Below are 25,698 nucleotides of genomic sequence, written 5' to 3' on the forward strand. Positions count from 1 at the left end.
ATACAGCAGAAAGAGCCTACTGTGTGATCACAAAGAACTGGGTGTGGGGAAAAGAAATGGAATGCAAGTTCATTTTGGAAGAGCAAGGGGATGTAATCAGAAGCATGCCTTCCCTGAGTGAAACAGTGCCAGAAACTTCTGGTACAACAAACAGAGTCAGTCAAGAGCAGAACTTCTTTCAGCAGCTGCCCATGAAATTAGACCTGAATCTGTTACGTAAAGCAGGACTTCACTGGTATGTAACAGGTATGATTCCAGAGCTGCAAAGCTTCTGAGCTCTTCAATCTGTTTCTAATACGTACATGGATCAGAGTGTATGTCAGGGGAAGGGGTGGGAACTTGAGCAGGGAAAATGGGACTGGTAACCACTCAGCTACTACATTGTTCATATCTTGTGGAAACTATGTGATAGAGGTCTAATTCAGGAGGCAGAGTATGTATATCTAGAGTAGGCTGTTTGGTCCTGGCCTTCCCTGTTCAAGAGAGACAGGGTATTACTGGAGAGAATCTGTGGCAGAATTTGGTAGAAGGAGACATAAGCACTTTATGATGCTTCATCATGGCATACTTCCCCTCAAAACACAGAACTCTGTAGGAAACAGCATACTCCATAACTATTTAAAGTGCTCCTTGGTTTTGCAGCCCCTGAACCCAGTGCCATTTAGCAACAGAGGAAATGCAATACAGCAACTGTTCTGCCTAACCTAAGTTGGAAGCTAGTCTGTAGGAGCAAGAGAAAGTTACTACAAATTGATCTGCAGAGTGAGTCTGGACATGTGATGTATACTTAAAATAGGGACATGTGTTAAATTCTTGCAGTAGGGAATTACTGTCTGTCTTGACCTTCCCTTTAGTCTGCCTGGGCAGCTCTTGTTGTGGCCTATATGTGCAAGTGCGCCTTTCTAGAAGTACAGAAGGTGAGTTTATTAACATGAAGAGACATTCCACAAGACCCTCTTCACCTTCAGATGATGGTCTTTCTTAAGAATGTTTGAATACATGTAGCTGTGTACAATACTATGAGAAGAACTGCTCAGCAAACTTCTGCAGGCTCATCAAAGACAGGCAGATACGTGGATCAATAGATAATTCAAACCTGTGTGTGCACAGAAAACACACATCTTTGGCTTTGTTTTCCTTAAGACAATCCTCAAGAAGCCCTGCTCCGAATTGACATCTTTTCATGAGATGGATGATTAGTGTGCATTGAATGTGAATTTTACCATTGAATGTGAATTATATTATTGTGCATTTATCTCCCCTTTTTGCCAATTATTTATACATTTTACCTTATTGGAAGCTCTCAAGTTGACACAGCTTTGCTTGTGGGTTAGAGGAGAGTAGTTGTACAATAAAACTGCACAATATAAGATTACACCTTACACTGGGTTATGAAATAGCATTAATGTCTTGTGTGATTAAGCAACCATGGACTTCGAACTTGGGTTGTGTGGCCAGCCCTAGTGTTTTACTTAGTGTTGCGCTTACTACTAGTAAAAGTAGAGAGAAAAATAATATCACCTTCAGTCGTAACATTTGAGTATAAGGGAGAGTTTCCAGGGCTTTGCCTGTGGACAGAATCAATCCCATCCAGTTGTCATGTACGCTGTAGACATTGATGTAGAAAGCTGGGTATATTATTACATCAAACAAACTGGGGAAAAAGCTCATAGTTTCTAAACAAAATGCAGAAGCTGCATAAGGACTGTTCCTGCAGAGCAGCTAAATAACTTCTGTCTAGGTTCACACCTGGCTCATGTCTCATACACCTCTGACCATTCTTCTTCTTGACTGAGTTTGTTCATGTCTTTGTTGAACTCCAAAGTCCCAAATGTAACTTCATCACTGTGTACTCCATCAGAGGCTGTGGTTGCCCAGAGTATCTTTCCAGGTTTTACACACATTTCGTGGCCTGGAATTAGGTACATCTCTTCTGCAATGGCACATTGCAACTGACAGATACTTAGTGCTGGTTTGCTGCCCACACTTGATCACTTTCTGATGATGTTGGCTGTTTTAAATTAATATACTTGATTTTGAATTGCAGAATGCAGCATTGTTTGCTTGTGCTTATTGAATTTCACCTCCTTGATCTTAGATTATTTCTGCATCCGATGTGTTTCTGAGTTCCATGTGCTAGCAGCTTTGGCCAGTTTGGGGACACTGTCAATGTTACAAACATGGCTTCTGTTCCCTTTTTCTAGCCCTTACTAAATTATGGAATAGGCCTGATCTGCCCAAAGTGCTTCCATCCAGTTATACCCCTATTTTGTGGCATGTATACATTTGCTTTATTCTGCCATCTAACAACGAATCTGTGTACACCGGGCCACTCATTCTGTCAGGATGAAACAATGTTCAAGCAATTTGGCAAATGTGGCAGAACATCTCAATCCCAGCGGTACCAGCCCTTGGGGAGACCAGAGAGAAGCAAGTTCTTAGGAGACAGTAACATGTATAGTGATTTAATTTTGACACAGTGTATTCCAAGTGTCTTTTTGTGGCTCAAGTGGAAAGAAGACAGCTTGTAGGCAGGTATCAGAAGCATGCAATTAATTCCTCTCTCTAGCCTAGTAACATAGTACTGAGGTGCCTATACCTTCATCTACATCGAAGTTTCATGCTTTTGTGTGAGGCACTGTAACGGTTTGCCCAGTGAAGATGGGAGGCTCCAAGCCTGTCAGTGTTTAAGGCCAAGCTGGATGGGGCCTTGAGCAAGCTGGTCTAGTAAGAGGTGTCCCTGCCCATGGCAGGGGGTGTTGGAACTAGATGATCTCTACAAAGGCCACTAGAAAACACTGTCCTTTCTGAACTGCCCTGAAAAACGCAGAGGGGCACAGGGCAGGAGCCCAGCCCCAACCACTGCACCGCACTGTCATTCGCTGGCCGTGCCATCTATCACAAATGGGCAGGGCTTGGCCTCTGGCCCAGCCAATAGAGTGGCGTAGTCTGGCCGGCAGCGCTGCGCTTGTGCAAGGCGCCATTAGCTGGCTGGCTGCTGCGCGGCCTGACGCCGCGCTTGCGCACTGTGCCCTCGGCCTTCCCTCTCTTCGCGGAAGTGGTGGGGCCGCGCCAGTTCCGCCTCGGCGTTGTTCACTGTGGACAAAATGGCGAAGATCGCCAAGACCCATGAAGGTAAGAAGCTGCTGAAACACCCACAGTACCTCTCATTGTAGCTGCGCGCTCAGCAGTTGCTTTTTCGGTGTATTTCTCCGCGACTCTAGGCAGCGTCAGGCCAGACTCGTTGGGTGGGAGCCAGGCGGGCTGGCCCTGTGGCGGGCGGGCCGGGCCGGGCCTGTTTGTAATGGCGTCTCCGCCTGTGTCACCGCCATGCCCGGGCCTCCGCCTCCCCCTCGGGGGCTGCAGAGGCGGGCGTGGGGGACCTAACCTGGAGAGAAGGACTCTTGCTGTGCACGTTTAGCGGGGGATGGGGGGAGGTGAAGGGGGACGGTGTCGATTAGTTGTGTTTCGCTGACCGGGCCAACGAATCCCTACCGGGCTCACACCTACCGGCACAACGCCAGGCTGAGGAGCACTCACACGAAAGGCCGCCCGTGGGCCGCTCCTCGCCTTCCTCCGCTGCGCGCACCTCCCCGCACACGCGGCCCGGGCCCCCTCCGCCCACTCGCATTCAGCCCTCGGTGTAGATCGCGGTGTACGCCTGTTCGCTTTCGCATCATAAATGTCATCCACACACGTTTATTGTCCTGACCGAGCCCTTCGGCCTGGATCCGCAGTAAGCGAGGCCAGAGAGGGCAGATGAACGGGTGTTGTCCGCTGAAAACCAGCATGGCCTGAGCTGTTACTAAGCATCGTGTCGACGTGGTGCTTACTGAAACCAGTGCCCTGAAGGAGGAGAAAAAAAATCCTGTGAGGTCTCAAAGCGTTTCAATTGCGATTTTAGCACGGAGGCTTCCTGCCGGCTGGGTGTTTACATAAGAAAACTGGTCTGTGAGCGGTTTAATGAGCGAGGACTTTCATAGGCAATATGTTGTCGTCCGAGGTGCCGCGTGGCTCTCTTCACCATTCCTTCTAGCTCATCACGGCAGGAAGCAAAGCTTTCTTCTTGAACAGCTTTTTGTGGCTTGCCCTGCACTTTAAAGAAAAAGAGAGTAGTTTTTAGAATCGTATTGCAATCTGTGTTCTCGCTTTCGGGTTTTTACTGATTGTTCTGTGCATGATGTGTGATGTTCTTTATATTGATTTACATCCGTAATTCACTAACAAGAATCTACCTCGGACAGTGGTTGGTATACTGCAACGTAGCAGGGTGCCCAGGTATTCGTTACTCATCACAGTGCTCTGCCTCTCGTATTACCTAAAGAGCTTTTAATAAGGAGATAGTAGATTTTTAAAAAATTAAATTGCTTACTTATTGAAGCAAATGGTGGTCCATCGACTTTAATGAGAACGTTGATATTCTCCCAGTTGCACGTTTTGATTAGTGTTGTATTAGAACAGATTTTAGAGGGGATGTAGGTAGGTAAATAAAAAAACTACGTGTAACTGAATATCATCATGTAATGTCTTCCCAACGTGGAAGTAATTAGCTGAACAGCTTGATAATTTTTTTCTTCTGAATTCTGGTTTTTTTTTCAGTTCTGGACTGATTTTCCAAATAGAGTTGGTTCTTACTAAGTTGTCTTAGAAGATTTTTCACATCTTTATATTGTTTGTTGGGTATTTGTCGATTGATGTGTTGAAGACACAACCTGAAATAGCTATCAAAACGTTTTGAGATGGTTTCAGTTTCATAGTTTACGGGAGAGCTTTTTGGTTTAGGTTGGAAAACAACGTTTTAAATGGCAGCTTATAGAGCCTCAATAAATGCTTGAATTTCAAATGCTGCTTGAAGGTATTTTTTAGTTTGAATCTTTTTTTTTTTCTTGCTCAGAAAAGAGCAAAGGGATCTGTAAACATAAGAGAGAGATCTAACATGCATGGAAGTGCTAAACTAGCTGGAAATAAAACGGCACAGAGCAAGCTGAATGTGTAAACATGAAATAAGGCATGAAAGCATACAAACTATCCAAGCTATGAAATACTGCTTTGATATAGGGTCTGATTCTGCTTTCATGCTGAAAAATGTTTTGCACTTAGACATTGCCGGTAGAATGACATGTATGGTAATGGAGTATTTGCAGAAAGTCTGTTATGATCATGCTGTCTGCTAGAGTTCTCAGGGACTTTGAATTTCAAGTGTGTTGACTAATAATTAGCATTTATAGTATCTTTCAAATCAATTGTGCATGTTAAAGTTACTACTTCTGAAATAAAACAGTGTATTAAATGGTGTAAAATACAGACATAAGAATAAGCAGCAGGATATTATTTTCCTCTTTTTCCTTTAAATCCCGTTTCCTCTGACTGAATTTCTGTTTAAGTCCTAGCTGACTAAATCCTCAATGAAGTAGTTTACACAAGGTGGTTTTTAAGCTTTATGATTACTCCTCTCTCAATTTGATTTGTGCTTAAGCGCTCTGTTAAATATGCTTTCAGCTTTTCCAAGGAAGTGCCAGTTAGATCAAGGAAAGTAAATGCATCTTAATGCATCTTTAATGTCAAAATAGTCTTTAGAAAAGACTGGAAGCTAAGTATGTGATGCTTTCTAGACTGGTAATCAGGCCACCTCTGGCTGCAGACCTTTTAGACCTTCTGGTTAAAGTGGTTTTTTTTGTCAGATGGGTGTTCTCTGAAGAGTGCTTCATTTAAAGGAGTGCTTAGAGACCACTTGGCATGAGTTGAAAATTATGGTAGCTGTAAGCGGGGTTTGTTAACCCTGTAGACCCTGTGCAGGTATAAGTCAACCCATCAAGAAAATGAGTGCTCCTTAGTCTGCACAAACACTTGAGGTCAACTTAATTTAAAGGAGAAGGCCAAGAATGAATGTGTTCTGTACACTCTTCAGTAAGTAGAGCTATTTAAGAAATAAAGTAAGAGAATCAGGCCTCAGTATTTAAAGTATTAGTAAGAACTAATAAGAAGAAAACTTTTATGTCTTCTGCTTTTGCCGCAGAAGTCCCATAACACTTTTAATGGACTTTGGTCACAGATCTCTGTGGCCCATCCTGTGTGGCAGAGTACTTACTGGTGCTTTATTTGGCTGAGCTTTATGGTTAGGCTGATTCAGTGGACAGGTGATGAAAGGACTTTGGCATTGAAGGCAAGATCTGTAGGCTTTCTGTTTTGAAGTTGGTTACAACTAGGGGTGGGCAGTGTGTTGTTCTAGTAACTGCTTGTTAGAAATAAAAAACAATGGCATTGTGCTCTAAAAGCACTTGTGCTAGTAGTGTTGTCCTTGGTAGAAAACTTGAGGCATTCCTTTTCACTGCAAAAGGACTCAGGAGCTTGATGTGCTCTTTAGATGAAATAGAAATAGTTGAAAATCCGCTCAGGAAAGCATTTGAGTTGTTTGCTCCAAAATGTGCCATAGGGCAGCTTCATACAAACAATGCCTTATGATGACACTGATAAACAGGATACTTCTGTTATGTCTTAGAGGCCTCTGTGGGCAACACAGGGATCCCTAATTCAGCAGTACTTTCTGCTGCTTCTCCAGGCAAGTATGTGTTAGGAAGCATCATGTCTCAAGCTGTGGGCTCACTGGAATCCCCTGTGCTTGTGCATGATTTGGGGGAGCTGGATGTACCTGGGAAAAGGATTCAGCAGGTGATTGTGGCCAGCCGTGTAGGGCTTTTGTCAGGTTTCAGCTTTCAGGAGTCAAGTCAGATACCATGAGTTTGTGTAATGCAAAGTTGACTGTCCCAAGTTACCACCTTGTAGATACCTGTCACAGTTTCTTGGAAGCCCTTAACTGGGTGGAGCAACATTCTCTTTATCAGCTACTGTGGTGTATCTTCAGTCTTCTGTGCATGGGACTCCTGATGAGTTTAGAAATATCTGCTGTTTCCTTCTTTCCCCACTGGACTGTTGTCCCAAATCTGGGTTAACAAGTTAATGTCCTTTCTGAAAGTACCAAACTTTTAAGGTCAGAGATGGCTGCCAGAATTGAGTCGGACTGGAGAGTTCAAAGCCTGATACAGCTCCAATTTGTTCTGGGTGAAGGGTAGTATTCCTGTTACTCAGAACAGCAGACTCTCTAAAGATGGTGGTGCAGGCAGGAGTAGTTGTGAATAAATAACATTTGAGCTGGTCAGAAATTTTTAAATGTTGTTTTTTTTTCCTTTCCTGTGTATGTGCTAACTTAGTATTCAGTGAAATGTGAGAGGTTTTTTTCATGTGTTCAAAGATAATACAATACGTTTGCGTATGTTAGGTAGCATGGCACAATGTAGTTTTATTAAATGTCTGTGATTTGCCAGCTCATGCTGTAGCTTTATCAACAGATTTGTTTATATTAGCAAAATTGATTTGTGATAATTTTAAAAGCCTTTAATGAGAAGATTCCATTCCCTGAGGAAGTATGGTGTTAGTGCAGTGTTGAGAAATGCCACTGTAAATGACCTTCTGTGCTGTCTCTGTTGGAAGGTGAGATTCAAACCCTGGCCCATACAATTGAAGTTTTCTGTGCTGGGTAATATTATAGCTGAAGGGAAAAACTGTTTATAAACATTGTGATTTTTTTTTTTTTCTTATTTTAGTTTTATGTGCCTTTTTTCCCCCTGTAATCTTTGAAATCTGGTGGAAAAAACCTCATTTTGCTGTATGAAGTAGTATGTGTCATAGTATGCTTTTGTGTGTAGGCATTAAAAGGACTGCTATTTTGTGTGTCTTTACCCTAGATATTGAAGCACAAATTCGAGAAATTCAAGGGAAGAAGCCTGCTCTTGATGAAGCACAAGGAGTAGGCCTTGATTCCACAGGATATTATGATCAAGAGATTTATGGAGGCAGTGACAGCAGATTTGCTGGATATGTCACTTCTATTGCAGCAACTGAATTGGAAGATGTAAGTGATTTTATTTAGGGCATTCGTTCTAAGTGTTTTGGAATTAATTTGGATGAATTTTTAATAGCAATTGCAGTTATCAAAGCAGTTATCATTAAAACCATGTTTGACCAAATGTGTCTCACCTGGGAAGCTCCTGAATTCCAGGTCTGTCTTGTACTTCATGAATTGTACTTTGAAGGTCATGTATGCCCAAACAGAAGGCAAAAACTTTGTCCTGGTATATAACCAACATTAGCCTTGCCTGCAATAATTAATTTGGCTGCAGAAGTGAAAAATAATCTTGGAAAATAAATCAAGTCTTGGGCCAGCAAATGTGACTATGTTAAGATTTCTGTTTCTACTTAATTTCAAATTTCAGAGCAATTTGTGAGAATTGACTTTTTCACTGTATTAAGTTCCCTGTATGTATCCTGTTTGTAGGCTTACTTGACTTTCTAGTAATAAACGTTGTTTAACATTTCTAATGTTAAACATTTGATCGCATTTTCAGTTGCAGGGGCAGTCAGACATTCAGTTCTGACCATGAATACTTGTGCAAATACGGGAGGGAAGTGTGTTTTTAAGAGGAAGGCAGACTGTTGTGTTCAGATTAGTACTAGCTGATTTATTTATTTTATTTTTGGTGACGTGTCACTGGTAGACTTCTAAGAATTCCTTAACTAAAAGTTTCCATTACAGGATCTTCCTGAAATCAGTTCATAGTTTCAAGAGCAGGTTTGGTGGGTGGGTTTGGGTTTTTTTTTTGGTGGTGTTTGGTTTTTGTTTTTTTGGGGGGGTGGGGATTGCTGTAAATCATTGCACAGAAACTGGCTGCAAGGCACTGGAGAGCAAAAAATGTCTGAGTCCTTGTGATTGCCAAGGTATAACTAAATTAATACAATTCTGAATATTTTACTGGTGTGGTGTTTTATTTTCTTCTTTCTTTTTTTTTTTTTTTTTTTAATAGGGTTATTGACTGAAGTTTTGTTCTGTCTCTAGCTGGCTTTTAAGGAAAAGCAGATTGAACCAATTTTCCCATGCCAGCTAGGGAACTCTATCCACGTGCCAGTATGAAAGACAGCCTGTTTGTATAAGTAGTGTAAACAGTATGCTTGATTAAACATAGTATATTGCAGAATTCTTGAGTCTTGTAGAGAAAAAGGTCTTTAGATGGTATGGGTAGGTTTATCTGATTCAGCAGTTTGGGACCAATGAGATAACATATAGAAAAATCCATGATAAAATTCAGAATCAGCTATTCTAGTTGTCCACTTCCACCTTTTCTATGACCACAGTGTGTTGACATTATTTTATCTCACTGTCAATATGCCATGTCTCTTTCCTGCCAGGATGATGATGACTACCCTTCTACGAGCTTGCTCGGCCAGAAGAAGCCAGGGTACCACGCTCCAGTGGCTTTGCTTAATGACATCCCACAATCTACTGAACAGGTACATCTTAAGGCACAGTGAAATACTTATTGGAGGTATTAGAGAAAAAAAGTATTGTGGATTTTTGAGGCCAGACCTTGTCTCCTGGAGATAGAAGATGTATGTGAAGTGCTGTGGAGTTTTAATTTTGGTTTAGTTTAGGTGATGAGAGCATGGACATTAAACTATTGAAACATCTACTTTGATAAGTCAGATACTTAAAAAATGGAAATTACTGGAAAACCTTGTCCCTTGTATTTCTGGGTTTTGTAAATAAAATGTTATCACTTAGATTTTATATCCCTGGAGTATTTTTCTGTGGGAATTAAAAGCTGTGAAGCAGTGTTAAGACCCCCTGTAGAAAGAAGGGGGAAGTGTGACAGCATGAAATGCTTTAATGACAAGTGAATCAACTTCTTGAATAACAAATTATTGCCAGAAGTTACTTGATAAGAAATTTCTGTGTTTAAAACAAACAGGCAAAAAAGAAACAAAAGTCAGTGTTTTGATCTTAATGCATAGTTCAGATTGAGAATAAAGTAGGCATTTTAGTAATATTGGAAATGAATCCATGCCTATGGTCACAGGCTCTTGCTGTTGTTCTTCGCACATGGATGACTAATGAGGTGTTTGTTTTGTAGTATGATCCTTTTGCAGAACACCGTCCTCAAAAGATTGCAGATCGGGAAGATGAGTACAAAAAGCACAGGCGGATGATGATAATTTCCCCTGAGCGTCTTGACCCTTTTGCAGATGGTAATTCATTTTGACTTTTCTATACCCTCTCTGGAATTTGTTGTCTTTAAATGTCTTTAGCCCTTTGATTTCTGTTGGCATGCTTATAAGCTTAGTTTTGTTGTAAACATCCCCTTTTCATAGAGATTTGGTTGAAAACCTAGATGCCATATTCTTCATCTTTATAATACGAGTTTTCTTTCCAGGTAGAAGGACAAGAAACTAATGAGCCATTGCCATAGAAACACAAAGGGTTAAAGGTTTCTCTTTTCATTTTGTTTTGGGTTATGCATTATACTTTGAACAACATGTGTACTGAGTGCTCAGATTCTTTCAGTACCTTGAAAATGTTCATTCCAAGCTGTAGATTTACAGGGTTACTGCATTTGAAATGCTAGCTCTCAAAAGAGAGCACCTAAGTTTTGCCATCCTATGTAAACTTAGGTGGTATAGCTAAAAGAAACAAGAGCAGATATAAGACTTTGATGCTCTTAATAGTTCAAGTCTGTTCTGATGCTTTGAGAATGCAAGTCAGGAAAAGGGGTGTTAGTGGGTCTGTCAGAAACTTTCTTCAGGTGTGTTTCACATGTGGCAATAAGGTGCCTGTTGGCTTAAAATGAGTTAGCTGTTTTGCAGGTGTTACAAATAAGAATTTCAGCCTGCATGAATGAATAGGGTTATTCATTATTTTACTTGCTTAATTGTAATTGATATAAAGATGTATTGTCAGAATTCACAGGCCCATACTAACTGTCCTTAATTTCTTTCCTACAGCAGTACTGCTATATGCCAGTCCTGTCTGCATTCTTAAGGGTGCAGTTCAACACATCCTGTGTAGATTATGGTGAAAAAGTATCCCAAAGGAAAGTCCTATCAAAGCTAGTGTCAGAATGACACAGCCAATTGGGCAATGATCTTCAGCATAGAAATGTTTAAGAAGTTTATTTTTTTTCCCTAAATTACACTGCTATACCGCTTGTATAGCAAATATGCACATTTTTCTTAAAGAAAAGTGTTTTTATTGAGTCTTGTTTTAATAATGTTGGGCTTCTTATTTAAAAGTGTAATTAACTCAAGATAAACAGCATAAAACAACACATGGTTTACAAAACCCATTGCCTGTGAGTATTGTCGTGGTGGTATGTGTACTGTGTTACATTCAGCTCCCAGTCACAGTTGTACCTTGAGAAGAGGGGGAAAGTGACAGATTTTGGGGGTTTTTTGTTTTCTTTTATTTTTTCTTTTTATTATTTTTTTAATGAAGCCCTTTTACAGTATGACAATAGAAGATCTGGGAGACATGCCCAGATTTGTCAAACTTATAACTGGGTCTTTATGATAAAACATTTTAGACATTGATGAGGTGTGGAGTATTTATTTCTAGTCAGATAACAACTAGGATTTAACAGCTTACACAAGGTAATGTTTTGAATATAAATATCTTTCCAAAGTGTTACTAATGGTAAAGAGATAATTTTCTAGGCTTCTATTCTGCTGCTTGAAGTCAGAACTGCTGGTGGAGACAAAGGCACGAAAGTGTACGTATTCCGGATTAGCAACCCAGGAACCCATCACTTCTGAAGACTCTTATAACTGTGTTGTCATGTTATCATTTATCTTGGCTTTAAGATATTTGTTTGAAACTGCAGTAGTTATGTTTGTGTTCAAACAGGTTAAATTGATCAGCAAACTGAATAAACGTAAGATACCTGTAATTTTTAAAATTCTCAATCAAAAAGTAAAATTAAACAATCATGGAATAATATTATATTAGAGCAGGACAGTAGAAAAAGTCCATAGTTTCTGTTTATCTTGTACTCACTGTGCTCTATTCCTGTTGCTGTTCTCTTCCACAGGAGGGAAGACACCAGATCCTAAAATGAATGCCAGAACATACATGGATGTTATGCGTGAACAGCATTTAACAAAGGAAGAGGTGTGTGGAGTGGGGGGAGGGCTTGCACTTGAACTTCATTTAATTTTACAGCTGATGAAAGCACATTAAAATGGGGAAATTCTGATGACTTTTTTTTTTACTTAAAAGCTCTTTTCTTTGGAAAATCATGTTCTTCACATGTTGAAAGTCAGCAGAATTTAAAGATGTAAGATTTGAAAAACATCTGTTTTAAATAACACTTAATGGAGGAACAGTCTCAATATCTTTTAATCTGGATTTTATTTTTTTTTAGTAGGACTTTTTTGTGTTGTTTTTCTTCTTTCCGAGAACGAGAGACCAAAGCTAACAGTCACTGAGGGGTATTCAGTGTCAGAGATGTTTGGTTTTGTCAGCTCAGGGAGGTTTTAAAAATCTTTGTTGAAGGACTTGGAGCAGTAATAACTGCTGTAAGGCTAACATTAAGGTTCCAATATTAAAAAAAAAAAGAAAAGAGAAAAGTTCATGCTTTATTCAGGGCTATGGATAGGTAAGCAGAAATTAGTTATCACATTTCTTTTGTAATACCTGTAATGCCACCTGTTAAATAGAGCAGGGTAGCACTCAACATTTCTATGTGTTTGCGTTTGTGTGTGAAGGGCTTTTTAAAGATGTCAAAAACAGCCCCTCCAGACACTTAGCTGCTCTGTCACTGTAGAAGAATTTGAAAGGAGAAGGGCCTTGAAATGGAACCCGTAGCTATTTGGATATTATATGAGCATGCCCTCAAAAAATAGCCTATTAATGTATGATAGAGCTGAAAAATCTCTTGAAGGTATAATCTGGAGGCCTTCTTAAGAAATCTTGTCTCTTTTGTTTGTGTTTTTGTGCCCTTGAACAGAGGGAAATTAGGCAACAACTAGCTGAAAAAGCTAAAGCTGGAGAGCTTAAAGTCGTCAATGGAGCTGCATCTCAGCCACCTTCAAAACGCAAACGGCGATGGGATCAGACAGCTGATCAGACTCCTGGTGCTACACCTAAAAAGCTATCCAGTTGGGATCAAGCGGAGGTAATAATCCTAGTATTTATCAGCTTATCTGCAGAAGACATAATTTTTTGGAAGTTTCCTACTCTACTAGAAAGAAACAGTAGTAACTAGCAGGTTTTGAGAGTATAGTATGAGAGAGACTAATACTTTTGGGTTTGTCTTGTGTAGACTCCTGGCCATACACCATCTCTGCGATGGGATGAAACTCCAGGCCGTGCAAAGGGCAGTGAAACCCCTGGTGCTACCCCAGGCTCAAAAATCTGGGATCCAACTCCCAGTCATACGCCAGCAGGAGCTGCCACACCCGGACGGGACACACCTGGACATGCAACACCAGGCCACGGAGGTGCCACTTCCAGTGCACGTAAAAACCGATGGGATGAAACACCTAAAACAGAAAGAGGTACTTATGTGAAATGTGAAGCACGTCATCAGTCTAAGGGTGGTTCGTGGTACAGCGTTCTTTCATCCGAAGGAAATAGTAGAGTCAGAAGTCAGGCAAGAAGTGATTGTATTGTGACCTCTAGTGGTTGCTGTGATCTCTTCATTTGCAGCATTGAGTTCTTAACTCATAGCTGTTGGGAGCGTCTCTGCTCAAAACCAGTCGGTGTCTGTGGTCTGGCTAGTGACTGCTGCAGGCAGGGATTTTCATGTGTGAAGGAACTCACATCAACTTGGTTTTTTTTGTGTGGTAGATTTGTGTGTTGGGTTTGAAGTGTTAATTTTTTTTAAGAGGTTAGCATTTGAACAAGTTCTGGCAGGAGTTTCTCAGCTGCCTGATTTGAATTAGGCTCCTGTGTCAGAGAACAGTGAAACACCGTTCTTAATGCTGTTATCAAGGGAGTACATAGGATACTGTGGATATATTGTCCAGTTTCTAGAATATTCAAGTTATTTTGTATTTTTTAGAATTATACCTCTTTATGCTAAGATTCAGCAAGAAGGTGACATGTTTTCTTCAAAAAATGAAGTTCTCTAGGGATGTAGTGCAGTGCTTGATCTTTTTCAAGAGTCACCTTTCTGTCTCCTGTGTTTATTTGATGCTTATTGATTTGTATCGACGTGAGGACAAGATACTGACAATGAGTTTGTATATTGATAACTACAATTGCAGTATGGACTGTTCAGCTTCCTGCAACAATGGTTTGTTTTTTCCCGTAGATACTCCGGGCCATGGCAGCGGGTGGGCTGAGACACCTCGTACAGATAGAGGTGGTGACTCCATCGGTGAGACACCAACCCCAGGAGCAAGCAAAAGGAAGTCACGTTGGGACGAAACGCCTGCTAGCCAGATGGGTGGCAGCACTCCTGTTCTGACACCTGGCAAAACACCCATTGGTACACCAGCTATGAACATGGCAACTCCTACACCAGGTAAGCTCATCCAGTGTCCAAGGCTTCTCTTTATTTTGGGAAATGAAGCATGGACACTTACTTCTCCTTTTGAAATAGACTTCTGCCTGATGTATTCTCCTGCCTATATGGAAGTGGTCAGTGTGTGCTCAGTTTGCCACAGCTACTTGGTTCTGGAGGGGAATTGAGACTGAGGGTACAGTCTCAGGTCTCTTCCTGTTCAATTTGGGTGGTAAAACATGGATAAAAAGACTCTAAAAGTTTGATATCTTACTATGCACAGATTGCAAATATTATGAAAGCTTTGTCTCAGGAGAGCCCTTAACAGTTAAGTGAAAAAGTTATCTCCTGCAGCATACAGAAAGTGGTTTATTTTGTTTCTTTTTAATTTTAAATAGTTTGTTTTAATTATTTTGCATTTAAATACAGGTCATATCATGAGCATGACCCCTGAACAGCTGCAGGCTTGGCGCTGGGAAAGGGAAATAGATGAGAGAAACAGACCACTTTCTGATGAAGAATTGGATGCTATGTTTCCAGAAGGATATAAGGTAACTCATCTGGACGAGAGTACAGCCAGACCATGATGTTAGTTTGTTGGGTTTTGGGGTTTTTGTACCAGGGAATATTGATGCTTTTAATTTTAATTTTTTTTTTTAATTTTTTTTTACACCAGATTGTCCACATTTAGTGTTGATTATTGATTGTAGGTGTTTGTTTGATGAACTTACTCATGTACTTGTTAGAGAACTAAAGATGACCTCCAAGGCCAGTTGTTCTCCTTCCTGATGTTGGGAATGCCCCTCAAGGCGAGAGATGAGCTGTGAATGGACTGACAAAAATACTAAGTCCAGATGTAAATAAACACAGAATTTGTGGCTTTCCTCTATGACTGTTTTCTAAGTCAGCTAGTGCACTGTGTTGGTAGAGATACTTAATACTTTGTAGAGTTCTAAGCTTATTTTCCAAGCTTTCAGCAGTGGAAATCAGCTTTATTCTGAAATATCTTCAGAAATAGCTGCAAATTCAATGAATTTTTCAGTGTTGCTGTGAACATGGAAGCACTAACATGTAGCACTAACACTCGCACAAATCCCCAAACAAATAAAATGGAAGATGAAAGTTTGGTCATGGTTTGTATTTGCTGCCTTCCTCTTTTTATCTGTTGTCATAAGAGGATTTTTGTCCCTTCTCCTGCAGGTTCTTCCCCCACCAGCTGGTTACGTACCTATTCGCACTCCAGCTCGCAAGCTTACAGCGACTCCAACACCGTTGGGTGGTATGACTGGGTTCCACATGCAGACAGAAGACCGGACTATGAAGAGTGTCAATGACCAGCCATCTGGCAACCTCCCCTTCCTAAAACCAGATGACATTCAGTACTTCGATAAACTCCTGGTAAATGAGATTTCACTCGTGCTGGTCAAAGTTTTCTGTTTTCCTCTGTATATGTATCAGTGCCTATTAATCTCTCTGGAATTATTTGTAGGTTGATGTCGATGAATCAACTCTCAGTCCTGAAGAACAGAAGGAGAGAAAAATAATGAAATTACTTCTGAAAATAAAGAATGGCACACCTCCTATGAGGAAGGTGAGATGAGCTGCTGGATGCATTTCTGGAATTCATTCTGCAAAACCATTTGTTTTCAGGTTTAGTTTCAGTTGTCCATAGGACTCCCTTTAAGAGCATCTTCCATCTTTATCTGCTTACTGCTTTCTTTCTCTTCTGTATGTTTGTTTTTTGTTAATCAGTGTAATTTAGCATTGCTTTTCTTTGCACAGTATATTAGTGACTATAATTTACTGGTTAGGGGCTTTTTGATTAGGGGCTTTCCAGTTTTTTGGATTTTGCTTCTCACACTTCAAAATTAGTAGTGTGGCTCCTCTTTGAGTTTCAGCTTTACACATCATGCAGTACATCAGCAGTCTTTTCTGCACAGCTTTGCTTTAATTTGTCAGAGCACCAAGCTGCCTAGTTGCACAGTAAGTGCTGTATAAGTTTGTAGCTGGAGCCATTCATAATATTGGACCAGGACTATGTTTCTCTTGGAAACTGAGCATCTGGGAGCTAACATCAGGTTGTTTTTTCCTCACATTAATTTTTAAACACACCAGCATAAAATTGAAGTAGTTTTACAGTGGTAGAAACAAGTATTTTGAAGCCTGTGGGGACAATGAATTGCATTTTAACTTGGTTCATATCTACCTGTTCTGTGACTTAATATTGCTTCCTTAGTTGAATTAACAGAGTGTTTGGTTGTGTTCAGGCTGCGTTGCGACAGATCACCGATAAAGCTCGGGAATTTGGAGCAGGGCCTTTGTTTAATCAAATCCTGCCTCTGCTGATGTCACCAACACTTGAAGATCAGGAGCGGCACTTGCTCGTCAAAGTCATCGACAGAATTCTGTACAAGCTGGATGACCTGGTCCGACCATACGTGCACAAGGTCTGCTGCCCTTTTCCATTCCACCTTTCAGTTGCCTTTTCTGATGGTTTCTGGGAGAGGTGTGTATGTTACTTGCATTTCAGAAGAGGATGAGCATGTTGCTTTTTAACACAACTGACTTCCGTATTTCTTAAGCCACGCTTTAAGTTAGTTTAGTGTGGGCTTTCTAGCATTAAGGCATGATGTAAAAATGATGCATGCCAGCTTGGGGTGGGTGGGAAGGGGATCTTACCTGATTCTAGGCAGTATCTCTGGGCTTCCAGTGGAGACAGATGCAGAAAGAGCATAAGGGTTTTCCGCCCCCCACCAGTCATCATAAAGCCTAAAACTTGGATCCATAGAATCTCCGTTTCATGGAACCTGGTAGAGCCAGAAACAGTACCCAAAGTTTTATTGAAAAGAAATACTTACTTATTCATCTTTTCCAGATCCTTGTCGTCATTGAACCACTGCTGATTGATGAAGACTACTATGCTAGAGTGGAAGGCAGAGAAATTATTTCAAACTTGGCTAAGGTAAAGTTCCATTCATTAAGGCAACTGAGTTAGCTTGCATACAGTTGCATTTTTATAGGCATGGTAGAAAAATTATTACTGTGCTGTAAATCCAGTTGGTGTATTTTGTATGCTTTCCCTTCAGGCTGCTGGTTTGGCCACAATGATCTCCACAATGCGACCTGATATTGATAACATGGATGAATATGTCCGAAACACAACAGCTCGAGCCTTTGCTGTCGTTGCCTCTGCTTTGGGCATTCCTTCTCTGTTGCCCTTCTTGAAAGCTGTTTGTAAAAGCAAAAAATCCTGGCAGGCTCGGCATACTGGCATCAAGATTGTACAGCAGATTGCTATTCTGATGGGTTGTGCCATCTTGCCTCACCTTAGGAGCTTGGTTGAGATTATTGAACACGGTAAGTTCTGCTTTCCCCTGCAAAGATTTGTGTATCCACTTCTTAGTTTTCATATCCCAGTTAAGCACAGCGATAGTAAGGTCCTGTTTTGTGTGTCCTTTTGACATTGAGAATCAGTTCAGGTGATGCTGAAAGAGAAACAGTAATGCAGTTTTCCTCAAATCAGTTAGACTTTTAGACTGCCCCTCTGTTTTTGCTGTTTTCGGCTCAGATCACAGGAAGTGGTACTAACCACTGTTCTCTTGCAGGTCTTGTGGATGAACAGCAGAAAGTTCGCACCATCAGTGCTTTGGCTATTGCTGCTTTGGCTGAGGCAGCCACTCCCTATGGGATTGAGTCATTTGACTCTGTCCTGAAGCCTTTATGGAAGGGTATCCGTCAACACAGAGGAAAGGTATATCTAAAATTCTTCTTTAGTTTGAATTGAAATGGATTTGTATCTTCTGTAACTCATGAGAGACATTTCTGCATTTCAATAGGGCTTGGCTGCCTTTTTGAAGGCTATTGGTTACCTGATTCCGCTCATGGATGCTGAGTATGCAAACTACTACACCAGAGAAGTCATGTTGATCCTTATCAGGGAGTTCCAGTCTCCTGATGAAGAGATGAAAAAAATTGTGTTGAAGGTACATCAGAATGATTGTTTTATCAGTGTATTGAATATGTATGTTGATAAAAATCAAACCAACTGCACAGGACAACCATCCCTGCACCCCACACAGAATTTAAACTGTTGGATTTTTTGTTTCCTGTCAGGTGGTAAAGCAGTGTTGTGGCACAGATGGTGTTGAAGCAAACTACATTAAAACAGAAATCTTGCCACCTTTCTTCAAACACTTCTGGCAGCACAGAATGGCATTGGACAGAAGAAATTACAGACAGGTATCGTGGTTTTTTTTTCAGTTGAAGAATTATTTATAGATGAATAAAATTCACATGACAATGTTCCTTCAGGCTAGATGCTTGATTTTTGTCTTGTGTCCTGAAATTGAATTGTTTCACAAGCAATTTAGAAGTTTCACAGCTACAAGAGGGCTATCAAGACATTTTCCATCTTTGGCTATCGGTCAGCATCAGCTGTAAGGTTTGGGGTAGTTCACCCTGTGTTTAAAACATTGGTTGATTTCTAAAGGCAACATGAGTTGTTTGTAGAGGGCTTTAGGTGCATGATGCTGTTTCTTCAGAGTATGGAAAATTGATTTGAAGATACATAAAGAAGGATTTTTTTTGACACTTCTCTACTCACTGCTTGTGTATTTCAGTTGGTTGATACAACTGTGGAGCTGGCAAATAAAGTTGGAGCGGCAGAAATAATTTCCAGAATTGTGGATGATCTGAAAGATGAGGCTGAGCAGTACAGAAAAATGGTCATGGAAACCATTGAGAAGATAATGGGAAATCTGGGGGCAGCAGACATTGATCATAAACTGGAAGAACAGCTCATTGATGGTATCTTGTATGCCTTCCAGGAACAGACCACAGAGGTATGGCCAAGGGCATTTAGTGTCTGGTTTGCTCTAACTGTAAATCAGCTCACTGTTGGTTATACAGAAATGTCTGCTTCTAAATTAGGTTGTTAGAATCCATTCTTAGATGTCAGTGCTGTAATCTGTAAAATCCAGAGAACATTTCAGAGTTTGTTTATGTAGTGCCAAGTTCAATTAAAATGTAGTGTGACTCTTGGTCTGATTCTTCTTTGGTTTTGCACTTAGGATTCAGTGATGCTGAATGGCTTTGGCACAGTGGTTAACGCTCTGGGCAAGAGAGTGAAGCCCTACTTGCCACAGATCTGTGGTACAGTGCTGTGGCGGTTGAACAACAAATCAGCCAAAGTTAGGCAGCAGGCTGCTGACCTGATCTCTAGGACTGCAGTTGTCATGAAGACTTGTCAAGAGGTATTGCTTTAGTATATCATCAAATCATTGAGGCTTGAAAAGATCTTCAAGTCCAACTGTAACCTAACTACCATGACCACTAAACTATATCTTGAAGAGGCCCATCTGCATGCTTCTTGCACATCTCCAGGGGTGGCAGCTCCACCTTCTCCCTGGGAAGCCTGTTCTGATGCCTCACCACTCCTTCAGTAATCAAAATTTTCCTGACCTCCAACCTAAACCTCCTCTGGCACAACCTAAGCCCATTTCCTCTTGTACTATTGCTGGTTACTTTGGAGAACAGACCAACACCAGCTTCACTCCAACCTCATTTCAGGGAGTTGTAGAAAGCAATGAAGTCTTCCCTCAGCCTTCTCTTCTTCAGCTAAACAACCCCGGCTCCCTCAGCTGCTCCTTGCTCTCCAAGCCCCTCACCAGCCCTGTTGCTTTTCTTTGGACACACTCCAGGATCTCAGTGTCTTTCAAAGTCACAGTATCAAGAGGGGAAACAATCACTAACTCTTATTTTTTTTTTTTTATTTGGCTGTAGGAAAAACTGATGGGACACTTGGGTGTTGTGCTGTATGAGTACCTGGGAGAAGAGTACCCTGAAGTACTGGGCAGCATACTCGGAGCACTGAAGGCTATTGTGAACGTTATAGGTATGCTTGTGCATTGATTACATCTCTGTTCCACAAAAAAAACGAACAACCCAAAGTGAAAAGACATTGTGAAACTAAATACACTTCTCTGAATTCAATAGGTATGCACAAGATGACACCACCCATCAAAGATCTGCTGCCACGCCTTACCCCTATTTTGAAGAACAGGCATGAGAAAGTACAGGAGAATTGTATTGATCTTGTGGGGCGCATTGCAGACAGGTAAGGTGACCCATGATAAAAATGTGACCCTCTGTGTGGGCAGTTCTTGTAGAAAAAGCTAAAGCTTGAGTGCCAGGTTTGGCATCTGGGTATTTGTTTTCATATCTCTTGATGCTTCTTCAGTGGAGTGTAAAGCATATGCTGAGATATTTAGCAGTTAGTCTGTTGAATGTATTGTAATTATTTCTTCCGCAAACACTTGGTAAGGAGTGTTTTCCACTTATGCAAACGTAGAATGCACACAATAGAACATTGGATGTTAGGAAAAAGCTCCTTACGTTGAGGGTGGTTAAACAAGGGAACAGGTTGCCCAGAGAGGTGGTTGAGACTCTAGCCCTGGAGATATTCCAGGGGAGGCTTGATGGGAGCTCCCTGATCTAGTTGAGGATGCTCCTGCTTACTGCCAGGAGGTTGGACTAGAGGACCTTTAGAGGTCCTTTCCAACCTGGATGTTTTGACGATTGTATAATCCTGGTCTAGTTGGAGGTGTTCCCTGGTTGCTGCAGGGAGGTTGGACAAGAGAACCTTTGAGGGTCCCTTCAAACCTGATACAGTCTGTGAATCTGAAATTGAGTGCCCTGTTAACCAGGGACGGTCTAATGATAACAGATACCTCATGAACAATTGCTTAAGCAGCATCCCCTGTTGATAGCAAACAGACGGGTACTGCAATGTCTGTGGTTTTATTTAACGTCACTGAAGAGGTAGCTCACTTTATTCTCTTGCAGAGGTGCAGAATATGTTTCTGCCAGGGAATGGATGAGAATCTGCTTTGAACTGCTTGAATTACTAAAAGCCCACAAGAAAGCTATCCGGAGAGCCACAGTGAACACTTTTGGGTACATTGCAAAAGCTATTGGGTAAGTTAGTTTAATGTTTATCCACTTCTATACATGATTACCTAATGTAATGATAATTGTGAGTTTTCTAGTGAGAAATGCCCCAGCTTCTCTACATTCAGATTGTACAAACTTTGTCAAAGGAGAGTGCAGTCACCTATTCTGATTACCACAGGCTGCTGTATGTTTGGACTGTTTATAGACTAGCAAGGCTGGAGTGTGATGTGGTAGTAAAAGTTGTTTACTATCAGTTTTTTTCATACTGTGATATGCATTCAGACCCTCTCTGTATGTTTTTATAAACTCTCTTTTAAATAGTCCCTTTTTACTAAACCCTACAAATCAATACTTACACTGATTTGCAAAGGATTTTTTTTACCACTAAGGTGATACTGCAAGTCAGCAAATTGTAGAATGAAGCACAGTTGCCATCTTTATGGATATTCTTAAAGTAACTGTGCTTATCTGTACAGGAGATAGCCTGTCTCTGTGTGTGGCTTGACATGAGTTTATAATCACCTGTGAGAACAGAGTCATAGTGGGGAGGCTGCTGGTGTCCTGCACAGTTTACAGAGGCAGGAAAAAAGCTAAATCTAAGAGAAAATAAAAAATAAAAAATGTTGGTTATGAAAACAAGATCATGTAGTTGTTTAAGCTGTTTCCGAATTTCCTGAGTTTAGTTGTTAGCCAGTTACCTGAACTCATTTTAAGGGCTAAAGCTGCCACTTGGTGTTTGAAACTGAACTGATTTTTCTCCTAATCCTTGCTGAATCCATTGAGACAGGTGTGTATGTTCTCTCTTTTCAGACCTCACGATGTACTGGCTACATTGCTCAACAACCTGAAAGTACAGGAAAGGCAGAACAGAGTGTGTACTACAGTAGCAATTGCTATTGTAGCTGAGACTTGCTCACCTTTCACAGTGCTGCCTGCACTCATGAATGAGTACAGAGTGCCAGAACTGAATGTCCAGAACGGTGTGTTAAAATCCCTGTCTTTCCTCTTTGAATACATTGGAGAGATGGGCAAAGATTACATTTATGCTGTTACACCATTGCTTGAAGATGCTTTAATGGACAGGTGAGCACTTCTATCTACCTGTCTACCTACTTAAGGTACAGTTAGCCACACTCACATCTGTTAAGTATATGCATCTGGGTCTTAATGATAGCAAATGTGTGTGTTGTTCTTGTTTGCTGAAGGTGTTAAGGGACCAGCATGATTTGTAAGCCCTTGTCTGCAGATAATAAAGATTATATACTCCTGTTTTACTAATACTTAAAGGATTAAAATGATAGAAGCTTCCTAAGTGAGTCAAAGCTTCCTACATTCAAACAGATTTTGATAATTTCTGTTGTTAGTACTTTAGCTGTGGCATTAGAGCGCTGTAATTTATCAGGAAACTCCATCCTTCTTTCAGTTGACTGATTTTTTTAATTACTATTTTTGAGGGTGTTTTTTGGTCACTGCCTCTTGCTGTCAGTAATAAAGGGTTAAAAGTTTATGTTGGTATTCTTACAAGTGTTACTGAAAAATACTATACTTGTCCTATTGCTTTGAACTATAATTAACACCCCTTTGCTCTCTTTGCAGGGACCTTGTGCACAGACAGACAGCCAGTGCGGTGGTGCAGCATATGTCTCTGGGAGTTTATGGGTTTGGCTGTGAAGATTCTCTTAACCATCTGCTAAATTATGTGTGGCCTAATGTGTTTGAAACCTCTCCTCATGTCATTCAGGCAGTCATGGGGGCTCTGGAGGGCCTCAGGGTCGCTATTGGTCCCTGCAGGATGTTGCAGTATTGTTTACAGGTATGTCCTTGCGTCTGCTGGGGTCACAGAGACGGCGCTTATCAGCAGGACTTCTTTCCAAGAGACTAAAAAGATAATTTAATCAAAGGAAAGCAGTGTGGCTTTGGTACTTTGACTTGCAAAATGGAAGCATTTTGCAGATTGTGAGGACACTGGTGACTGGGGAATAAATTAAGAGTGCGAGGGTAACAGATGAATAAATGAGATGATAAGATTAACACTAAATCAGCATTATTTATCATTAGCCAGGAAAACAGTAAGACATTTAAAACTATAAGTGAAGCACTAGAAAACAGTGCTTTGACCAGAATTGATACTGTTGCATCCACATGAGCCAGTTCACCTTCCATACTTGTCAATGTGTTGGTAAAATCTGAAAGCTTCTTTCTGTCTGATTGCACATAACCCTTCCTGCTGCTCTGGTTGTGGATTCTTAGCTGATATCTTGGGTAGGAATCAAGGATGAATGTGATGCAGATCAGTGCAGAGAGAATGTGACAACAGATAAGGAATTTCACTCTGGGGCATTGCTTTAATCTGGTGGACCTCAGCATAAATATCCACCAGTGAAGGTAAAGGTGAAGTCTCTTGCACAGTGTGTTTGGGGGTTTTTTGGCGAGTGTTACTTGTATACTTTTATTATATGGAACTGTTTTTTCCCACAGCTTTCACATCCTGCTCATGTTCCTAAGGTTAATAATAGTTTGTCTCATATATTCTGCCATTCAGTGGAATTTCTCCCTGCAGAAAAGAGCTAACAAACTGTGTATTACGTATTGCTGTTTGGATAGTCAGAGGAATCGGGAATGACATAAGTCAGGAATTTAGCGTATCTGCCTTTTTTGTACGTGGTGTTAGTAACGGTAATTGCTTTTTCAAATGCTTGTTGTGCAGAACTTGATTAGTAACATTTGAACATAAGCTTTTAACAACTTATGTCCCATTCTGTTTTATAGGGTTTGTTTCACCCTGCCAGGAAAGTAAGAGATGTTTATTGGAAGATCTACAATTCCATCTACATCGGCTCCCAGGACGCTCTGATAGCACACTATCCCCGGATCTACAATGACGAGAAGAACACCTATATTCGTTACGAACTTGATTACATCTTATAATCTCCTTGTTCAGTTGTTGGTGTTTAATGCACAGCTCTTCTTCAGTTAAATGCTTCAGATTCAATGATGTAAAAATTTCAAGTCCTGGAGATGGGTGTAGAGCTGGTCAGAGGCAGAGTTAGGAATCCAGTAGCATGATTATTATTTTTTTTTTAATTTTATTTTGTTTTTTTTAAATGACTGTCCTTGTTTTTTGATGTTTAAACTGTTGAAGCCAGTAGTGACCAAGAAAACAGTGATTACAGCGTACTGGAGGGATTTTTGTTTCGGATTCACCTTTCTGAAGATCTAGGTTTCATTCCTTGTGTTTAAAGGGGGAAGTTTATTTGAGAAATAAACATTTGTGTATAAAACTTAATTCGTGTGTGGTTTTTGGACAGAGGGGCTTGTGAAACAAAGCCCTCTGGGTTGAGTATTTGTTCATGTAATAAATAGGTGGCTTAAAATGTTTTAACCCTTTTTGTCATCCCCTAGCTTTTGAATAAATAAGAAAAGCCTACCAACTGTAGTTAATGTGTGTCTTTGTCGTACCGTCATGTAGCCATAGTCTGGCTGATGGTTGTAGTAGTGGCAGTGTGTTTTCTGTGGATAAAATGGTGTTTAATTGCTTGTTGCTGCTTCATTCCCAATATCGTGGCTGTGGGGATGGCTTAGCATCTTAACTAAACAGAAGTTAGGAAGTCTACTCTAAATGTGATGTAAATCACTTGCACAAATTCTGCGTATTGATCATATTTGGCATGTGTTTTAGCATCTTAGAACTTTAAAAGAGCCAAATAATAGGCTCTGCTAGAATTCCTGTAAAGAGCTAGGAAAGTAGTGTGCTCAGCACTTGAGGTGAGGCAGCTCTGAAATATGTGTGACATAGGAAATGCTTTGGCTTGAGAGAAGAAAAGCCTTTTATTTCCTCATTTGATTTTCTTCTTGTACTAGAAAGAAAAAGTGTTGATATCTGGCCACAGATCACATAAAACACAAGGTGAAATTACTCTGGTGGTGTTGGGTGTTACATGTTTAGAAGATAACCAAAGGTAGTAGTTGGCTATAGGCATATGCTGAGAGTCCTTGAGTCAACTCGAGTGATTAATTTCCATCTTGCCAAGTTGAATATAACACTGTTAGCTGACTTCTCTCAATGTCAGATTCCTTATCTGTTCAGCAGATAAGAAAATTCCACTCTGCCTTTCAGAGGCTTAAGTTTTGTTAGGGAATGCAGAACACCAATTAGGGGCTATTTTGTTCCCAAAGGTACTAATCTGTTAGGGAGTTAAGAAGTCACTTTATTCTGAAACTCTGTAGATGTGAAAACAGCTGAAACTTGGAAGTCTTTATTGCTGAACTGTCCCAGAATCCCATTCTAGCCCATTTCTAGTGCTTTCTCATTTAATAATGTTGTTTATGTTACAGGTGGCCTGTCATCTTCTTCACTTCAGAAGTTCTGCAAGATAGGAGCAAGCAAATGCCCATAGAGAGGGTGGAGGGCTGAAAA

The 25,698-nt window shown here is 40.7% G+C and overlaps 1 protein-coding gene across 4 annotated transcripts; it reads left to right on the forward strand.

Moving 5' to 3' along the window:
- Nucleotides 1-3,012: 3,012 nt before the first annotated feature.
- Nucleotides 3,013-24,708, forward strand: SF3B1 (splicing factor 3b subunit 1). Of its 4 annotated transcripts, XM_009910585.2 has the most exons (25): nt 3,013-3,135; nt 7,743-7,909; nt 9,241-9,342; nt 9,963-10,077; nt 11,913-11,992; nt 12,831-12,998; nt 13,146-13,380; nt 14,139-14,351; nt 14,760-14,881; nt 15,531-15,728; nt 15,820-15,921; nt 16,598-16,777; nt 17,206-17,292; nt 17,417-17,687; nt 17,936-18,081; nt 18,167-18,313; nt 18,444-18,569; nt 18,950-19,171; nt 19,400-19,582; nt 20,112-20,223; nt 20,325-20,445; nt 21,174-21,305; nt 22,092-22,364; nt 22,878-23,094; nt 24,051-24,708. In XM_009910585.2, the coding sequence occupies exons 1-25, from the start codon at nt 3,108-3,110 to the stop codon at nt 24,207-24,209; spliced, it is 3,906 nt and encodes a 1,301-aa protein (XP_009908887.1). In that variant the 5' UTR covers nt 3,013-3,107; the 3' UTR covers nt 24,210-24,708. The 4 variants fall into 4 exon arrangements, with proteins under 4 accessions (XP_009908887.1, XP_054027464.1, XP_054027456.1 ...); XM_054171473.1 differs by lacking the exons at nt 3,013-3,135; nt 7,743-7,909; nt 9,241-9,342; nt 9,963-10,077 and adding an exon at nt 10,106-11,594; XM_054171489.1 differs by lacking the exons at nt 12,831-12,998; nt 13,146-13,380; nt 14,139-14,351; ... (15 more) ...; nt 22,878-23,094; nt 24,051-24,708 and having other exon boundaries at nt 10,263-11,933.
- The last annotated feature ends 990 nt before the right edge of the window (nt 24,709-25,698 follow it).

Source organism: Dryobates pubescens, chromosome 2, assembly GCF_014839835.1.
Source record: "Dryobates pubescens isolate bDryPub1 chromosome 2, bDryPub1.pri, whole genome shotgun sequence".
NCBI classification, from domain to species: domain Eukaryota; kingdom Metazoa; phylum Chordata; class Aves; order Piciformes; family Picidae; genus Dryobates; species Dryobates pubescens.

What these genes read in the sequence shown, in the direction of transcription:
- SF3B1 (XM_009910585.2), top strand. Translation starts at nt 3,108, where the DNA reads ATGGCGAAGATCGCCAAGACCCATGAAG. An exon ending in TGAAAAAAATTGTGTTGAAG is followed by an intron (nt 18,314 to 18,443) that starts GTACATCAGAAT and finishes GTTTCCTGTCAG; the next exon opens with GTGGTAAAGCAGTGTTGTGG. An exon ending in TGTTGCAGTATTGTTTACAG is followed by an intron (nt 23,095 to 24,050) that starts GTATGTCCTTGC and finishes TCTGTTTTATAG; the next exon opens with GGTTTGTTTCACCCTGCCAG.